Source organism: Hippocampus comes, unplaced genomic scaffold, assembly GCF_001891065.2.
Source record: "Hippocampus comes isolate QL1 unplaced genomic scaffold, H_comes_QL1_v1.1 scaffold116, whole genome shotgun sequence".
NCBI classification, from domain to species: Eukaryota; Metazoa; Chordata; class Actinopteri; order Syngnathiformes; family Syngnathidae; genus Hippocampus; species Hippocampus comes.
Window position 1 is genome coordinate 709,394 of NW_017805120.1, and position 7,672 is coordinate 717,065.

Genomic DNA, 7,672 nt, shown 5'->3' on the forward strand with positions numbered 1-7,672 from the left:
TTGCACAAAATGGCTACTTTGCACCCCCAAACAAAAAAATAGCCAGAGTTAGCTTGCCAAATAGTGAGCCCTGTAAATAACTGTTTAAATGGCTCAAATAGAATTTGTAACCTGTTAAAAAAAAAAATAACCTCCAAGAAAATACAGTTTACAGACGCCTTTATAAATAAATAGCAGAATCACTTTCATAAACATCTCCAAGCTATACATGAAGTCCATTTCGACGTTAGTACACAGTGTAGGAAGTTGAGTCGAGCAGAGAAGAATGAGAGGGGAACGCGTCTGTACCATACATTGAAATGAAACGAATCAGTGACGTGAGATCACCATATCTGACTAACAACCCGTCATTGATCTCCCGGTTCATTTTAAAAATGGGGCGCGAGGACGGCGATCTGAAATAAGTTCCCGCAGATCCCACTTTGTCCTCCTCTTCCCGTGTGTGCAAATGTGCACAACGAAAGGGGCTGAGATCAACACTATGAATCGAGTTCTGTCCCTGGAGAAGGACGCTGGAGCATGACAGAGGAGAAAAGACAACAAAACACAAGACGAGGACGAGGAGGAGAAGGAGGAGGAGGAGGAGGGTTACAAAAAAAAAAAAACAGCCGTTGCGCAAGACGAGGACGAGGAGGAGAAGGAGGAGGAGGGTTACAAAAAAAAAAAAATCCTTGTCAGCCGTTGGAAAAGCTTGATTCATGGTGACCATTTGTCCTAATTACAGTCCAACAACGCTTTTTGTCGCTATTAATCATGTGTGTGTTTGTGTGCGTGTGTGTGTGTGTGTGTGTGTGTGTGTGTGTGTGTGTTTGGAAGATCAGCGGCCCCGCAGATTGAAATAGATGGCCAGGATGATGGTGAGGACGATGAAGGCTCCCAGGACGAAGACCAGCACGCGATTCTGGATGATCCTGCAAACAGAGACCAAAAAAAAAAAAAAAAAAAAAAGTGGGACCTCATTTAGCATATCATGCACGAGTGGGCAAACATGCAAAACGTTTCTGTGTCATAATAAATCATTGTGCAAAAAAAGTGACAACTTGAAGCAAGCACGCTAGACCTCTTTTTTTGGCCTTTGGAGGTCATACCGGAGCCGTAACAGAGACGGGACACCGACAGCTCCGTGTAACACCCACGCAGGCCGGGAGAGGAGTGTGAAGTTTAACACCCGACAGTTGAGACTCACTTCTGCCGCGCCGCAAGTCAGCAATTTTAGACGTCGCGCGCACCCTATCTTTCTCTGTGTCAAAGTTATCCAAGGTTCTTTTTGGTTCCAGCTGTGTGATCTCGCGGTGTGAATAAGTGCCCGCCAAAGGGTTAAAAGGCGCGTGTGAGGTCAAAAAATAACAGTGTGAAACCTTGTAACAAACAAAAGTTACATGCCAGCGCAGAGGTGCGGCCCGAAAAGTTTATTTGCGAGCGCGGAGAAAAAAAAAAAGTCTCTCACTAGTTTGCTGGCAGTCATAATAGCAAACTGACGACGGAATTTACCATCAAAACATTTTGACCAGGCCTGACTTTGGAGGAGGACGGAGGATGGAGAGGGGAGGGGGGGCGCAAGGGTGCGTTCGCCTGGTAAAATGTCCACAAGATAGATCGAGCGCTGAAGCATTGGTGCCCCCCCCCCCCCAAAAAAAAATTCTCCACACTGGCTGCCGCTGACAAATGAGAGAATTATCACATTTGCTGACATGTGGAGGAGAGGGCGAGGTTGGGGAGGTGCGCGCTGTCCACTTCTCTAAGCGGGAGATGAATAGCCACCCCAGTGGTGGTCATTTATCACCGGGGGTGCTCAGTCACCTCGGCCCAGCCGGCTGCCCACCATCTTGTGCTTACGTCTTTATTTCTAAACGCGCTCATTACTGGAAGCTGTGCATCGGTTCAAAAGTGCTGGCGTTGACGGTGGTGCGCCAGCTGGGGGAGGAGACGCCGCGGCGGTGTGTTTAGCCAAGCCCCGTCTCACCGCTATTAATTGACATGCATTATTTACTGTCATTATTTATCCCGGCCAAATATCCCAGAGGAAGGAGGGAGGGGGTGCGCATCACAGTGTGAGTGTGTGTTAATGCTAATTTTGCACATGAGGAACTGAGGGGAGGGGAGGGGCTGGCAGAAAAGCCTGCTAGCTTTAGCACGGGTGCTAACAGAGGGAGGCAAGGGGGCGACCAATCCAAGGCAGTTATTGGATGGTCTCTGACTTCAAATGGGGAGAGTTGGATGCTCGTGGCTTTTTTTTTTTCCATCTTTTCTCATGCTCGCAACACCCACTCCTGCCGACCGTACCACAACAAATACTCATACAATCTCTGCTCGAGCATCAGGTGCCTAAACTTGTCATCCATCCAAAATGTTGCCATTTCACTCCCTCATCATCAACGTGACCCGCCGGGATTCATCACCTCATCTGTATCTTCTCTTCAAAAGCTGTGCTGACCCTCTTCCATGCCTCGCCATTGGAAAATGTACTCGGCGGAGATATTGGCGGGTGGCAGGAAAAGCCTTGGATTCCACTGAAAGTAAGCCTCCATGGCAATCCAAGAGTTCACACACACACACACACACACACACACACACACACACACACACACACACACACACACACACACACACACACACACACACACACACACACACACGCCTCCGTCCCCCTCCTGTCAAAGCTGCAGGACGGATGTGGTTTGATAAGTTGTGTTCCGTCTCGCCACGTGTCAGGACAGGATCAACGAGTCGCGTGTTCTTCACACTTGAACTTCTCCTGGTTCCCCCCCCCCCACACCCCCCCCTTCTCTTTCTTCCTCGCGTACAAGCTGAAGCTGAAGCAGAAGACACTTGGGTGCGTGTTAAGGGGCCACCGAACCTTGTCACGCTCACCCAAAACACGCATCCGTGTCATTTTGCATCCCGGCGTGGGGAGCGCATCGCAACATTTGTGCCGAGCTGAACCTTGGCGGACTGTTCGCTCGCATTTGACAAAAAAAAAAAAAACAAAACAAAACTATGTGAGTCTTTCACCCTGAACTTTCATCACTTTTTCTTTACTTTGCTTTTAAATGTCTTCAACTCTTTTGGCTGTGAATGCTTTTAAATGTTCTACTTTTAATTGTGAAGCACATTGAGCTACCTTGTGTATGAAATGCGAAATAGAAATAAAGCTGCCATGCCTTGGCTTCATTTTGTTTTACCAACGCACCGGATGGAGGGTTGGAGTCACGCTTACGGTGCAACAGGTGAACCGAAAAACGGGCCGATGACTGCCAACCCGCATTGGTCGCTCTACAGACTGACGATGCGTGTTCAGTCAACAGCTTTGGGGGTGAGACAAAAAAAAAAAAAAGACTAGAGACAAAGCTCAAAAGAAAAAGGACGGTGACGGACAGAACAGTGGAGAGAGAGAGAGAGAGAGAGAGAGAGAGAGAGAGAGAGAGAGAGAGAGGGGGGGAGCAGCGAGCGGCGGGGGGGGGGGACGCTGTTGTGTTTGTGTGTGAGAGAGAGAGGGGGGGAGAGAGAGAGAGAGAGAGAGAGAGAGAGAGAGAGAGAGGCCCCTCGGAGACCACATGAAAATAATGAGGACTTTTCTGTCAGGAAAGATTTACAAAATCGTACCAGTGTTATTAAAATTTAAAATCTCCCGTTTTTCCTCCTCCTCCTTCTTCTTCTTCTTCTTCTTCTTCTTTTTGCTCCCTTCTATCCTCTTCTTTTTTGCCTCCCTCCCTCCCTCCGCAGCCTTATTAGCTGTAATGAGCGGCAGGGTACACCTAACCGTGCGCGTGTGTGCGCGTGTGTGTCGGGGCGCGGGTCCGACCTAGATGCCGCTCTCGTATCTTGGTACGCCGGCACCTTGATTGGCATTTGGAATTTATTCCGCGAGAGCGCTCGGAACTCACGCGTGGCCACTCGCATCTCAAATCGACGTCGCCCATTGCGACGACGAGAAGGAGCCGAGTGGTCTGGCAGCGTGTCAAAAAAAAGAATTTGGGAAGCTGATGTCACCGTTGTCGTTTGCTCAAGGCTTTTGACTGGACTCCTGTGATCCGCCATATTGTGACACAGGCAAACTGTTTTGTTTACCGGTAAAAAAACGGTGAAAACTGCTCGACACGGGCCCATTGCAAAGGGCTAGGCCCCACCCACTCAGTGGGCAAAAAAAAAAAAAAAGCAGCCCCCAACATGTCGGCTAAGAACAAAGTTAGCTGCAGAGTTTCATCTCCCAGGGCCTCCTCCTCGGCACCAGAAGCCCGATAAAATAAAAATCAATGGCTGTCTGAGCTGCTCTGACTCTGCCCGCCAAGAGCCTGGGAAGCTGCGGCGGCTGGCGAACGGGCCAGGAAGAGAGCGGGAGAGAGGGAGGAGAGTGGGGGAGGAAAGGGAGGGAAAGAAAGATCAATGCGCTCACAAATGGTTTGAGTGACGGACACGGCGGAGGGGAGGCTCCGGACCAAAGCGTCCACTTGTTAGCAAAATCCCCAAAACAAATAAATGCTTCCTTGTGCTCGAGACGCACGCGGATACCCCCCCAAAAAAAATTCCTTTCGTACAACAAAAAAATATTTTTCGGGCATCATTTTCTTTGATTTTTATGGATTTATTTTAAAACAAATCAACCTATTTGTTGTTCACAGGATTCTATATATTTACATACACTTTAAGAATTATTATAATTTTTTTTTTTTTTTTTGCGAATAATTTCAAAGAAAACGAATATTCGGCTGACTTGAAACATGTTCCGCACTCCGCGTCGACGCAAGTTGACCCGAGCTGCCCTCCCGCCGCCACGTTTACGTTCCGCCTGTTGCTCTCGAGGGGGCCGTTCAAGATAAACGATTTGACTTATTTGTTGCTTCTTTTTTTGAATGTTTTTTTTTTTTCCCCCGGAAGCCCCCTTTTGAGCAAAGCAGCTGCCCAAGTGCGGCGCCCGCCCGTCCGTCCGTTCGCCGCTTAATTGCAAGCTGTTTACGCTAATGAATTATTGAAAGATCATGGCTTAATTCCCCGCAGATGGGAGAGGGTGCGCAGAGAGGCCGCCTCGCACCTTTGACGCTCTCTCCGCTTGCGTGCGCGCGAGCCGTGGCGGCTCGTATTTAGTCCCAAAGTGAGGCGTGCCTTCTAGAGGGCGCAGGAGAGGAAAAGTGGAATGTCGTGATTGGGTCACCGTATCTGTGGAGAATCTGAAGGGGGTGCATTCAGAAAAGATTTGTTTTTAATCTTTACCTGCTATGATTGCTTTGGACCGATTCCCGTTCTTCATTTTTGTTGTTGTTTTTTTTTCCCCAATGGCAATTATAAAATTATTTGTGGATTTTCGCTAACCGCAATCCGCCGATAGCGCGGGTCTACTGGATATTTTTTTCTAAAAAAAAAAAGCATTGATCTTCAGAGCTGCCGCTTTTATTTCTTTTTTTTCCAACCAATGTTGACGACGCGTCGGGTCCAAAGTGATCGTTTTGAAGCTCGTTTCCATCGCGGCGAAAGCGTCGAGGCGTTTTGTTGCAAATGACATTTGGATCGGATCCACCACATCAATGAGCAACAGGTTTTTATTTTGCGGGCGAGCTTGCTTGCATCAAGGTTTTCCTTGAGGGTTCCCCCAATTCGCCCCACCCTCCCCCCTGCGCTCAGTGGGAGCCGTGAAGGCAGGAGAACGGCGCGGAGGCTGTACAGGTTCATCCATTTTTAATTCACACGGCTAACAAGGCTGGCTGGCTTCGACTGGGACCTCCTTCTCTCCCGGGCCGCAAGCAGCCAGCCAGCGAGCAAGTATAGACTCCATGTGAAACGGAAACAGAGAATGAGAGAGAGAGAGAGAGATGAAGAGGACAAAGAATGACGCCAAGGAGGAAGAGAAAGCAGATACGCTGCAACCGGCACTGGAATTTTTCCTGGGTTTTTTTTGTTTTTTTTAGCCGGCAGCAATTTTGGGTGTCGCTGGTGCTCTCTGCTTCCGTGTCGTCCTTTTAACTCATCATTCGCGTAGTGTGTCGTCCATTTACAACTGAAAACCGGATTTTGAGGATGAGGAATAACGTACGTATGCTTTTTGTGGGCGACGTATTCTTTGTTTTGCCGATTTTTCTAGCAGGTGGCTTCGGCAACCTCCGCTTTCAAAAAGTTTGTGAAAGTCTGGAATTTTCCTCACTCGGCTCGGTGTCATGCAAACGGACGGAAAAGCCTCCACGCTCGGCTACTGAACACCAAGTTCATTGTGGTGAAAGGTGACCTCACTTCTTCGGGCGAGAAACACAAGCCTCAAGTTCCAAGTTTCATGTGAACATTTGGAAAAAGATGCGCCGTATCTTTGTCCTGATATCATTTTCCTGCATATTAATGAAATACCCCGAGGATCAAGATTCAAAGCTTTGAAGAGTATGATTCTCGTTTTTAAACAACTCCTGCTTAGAACATATTAGAAAGACTCCGCAAGTGGTCACGGACCGACGCAGCCACCGGTGCACTTTTCAATCATGTTACACATTAAGAAAACAAACAAGCACATTCATACACAAGCTGCCAATCGCCACAACTCGATCCGAGTCACACGGCCAATTCCCTGACGCCCACGTCACTCACCAGGCTGAGCCCGGCCTTTCAAAGTGACACATACGACGCACTTGGCAAGTTGCGCATCAACGGTTCCACCAACAGCAACGCAAGCTCCGCAAAAGGCAGACCTTCAAAATAAAAGCACGGGCAGGCTTCAAGATTCGGGACGTTTTTTGGATGTGCGCACGCGGGTGAGGTGGCGGCGACAACGGCAGACACTGGCGGAGAACGTAAGGACTCTCATGTCATCCTCCAGCTGACTGTTTGACACTACAAGGGAGGCTTTAGTCATCCTAAATAATCCATGCCGTTCCATTAAATTTGCACACCAGCTTCCGCAGCCCCCTTACATACTTGCTTCCCTTTAACTGTTTAAGAGGAGAGAGAGAGAGAGAGACTGGAAAAGGAAGTTTGATTATGACAACGACATGGATAATGTCACAGACTCAACGGCCGGGTGGTCAGTCCCGAAAAAGAAGTTCGCCAAAAGGAAAGGGGCAACCGAGGAAAAAAAAAAAAAAAAAAGTCGTCTTTTTTTCCCTTCCTCTCCTGGATGCGAGAAACTCTCGGCATCAGCAGCATCGGCGTGGGCGTCAAGCGCCACGAGAGATGCAGATCGGCAGCTTCAACCTTTTGCGTTTGCTACCGAACCGGGTTCAAGAGTCAAGGGGGCGCCCCTGGATGCTTTGGGACTTTTTGGAAATGCAAAAGCCAATCCATATTTGCGGGAAGCCACGGTGAAATCTCAGGAGTGGCTGATACATAACGCAAAAGGTGCGTGGGGGTGGGGGGGTATGAAGTGTTGAGAGGGCATTCATTGGAAGCATGTGCGTGTTACTCAGAAGAGAAGCCATGTGACCAACAAACACACAAGCGGCTGGTTTTGTTTTTTTTTGGGGGGGGGGGGCCACCGGTCAGCAGGCCGAGGCTATCTATCTGTATTCAAGTGTTGGCCACATCACAAGCCTGCGACGATGCAAAATTCATGGAGGAACTGTCCATCAAGTATTCATGATCAAGTTTTTTTTTTTTTTCCTCGTGGTCACCGAGTTCCCCGAAGAGCAAACACCAAAGAGAAAAGCAAACGACAGAGAGATGGAGACTGGAAGAGGGGGTGGGGGGGGGGGGGGGGGGG

The 7,672-nt window shown here is 48.8% G+C and overlaps 1 protein-coding gene across 6 annotated transcripts in view; it reads right to left on the reverse strand.

Annotated features, from left to right (window-relative positions):
- Positions 1 to 648: 648 nt before the first annotated feature.
- The window catches only part of vti1a (vesicle transport through interaction with t-SNAREs 1A), a 75,039-nt gene continuing 68,015 nt past the window's right edge, over positions 649 to 7,672 (reverse strand). For 2 of the 6 annotated variants that reach the window (XM_019865905.1, XM_019865909.1), the window contains one exon: positions 649 to 911. In XM_019865905.1, coding sequence (XP_019721464.1) covers positions 818 to 911 — 94 coding nt within the window. In that variant the 3' untranslated portion in view covers positions 649 to 817. The remainder of the gene's footprint in view (positions 912 to 7,672) is intronic. The other 4 variants (XM_019865910.1, XM_019865911.1, XM_019865908.1 and 1 more) reach the window with 3 other exon arrangements.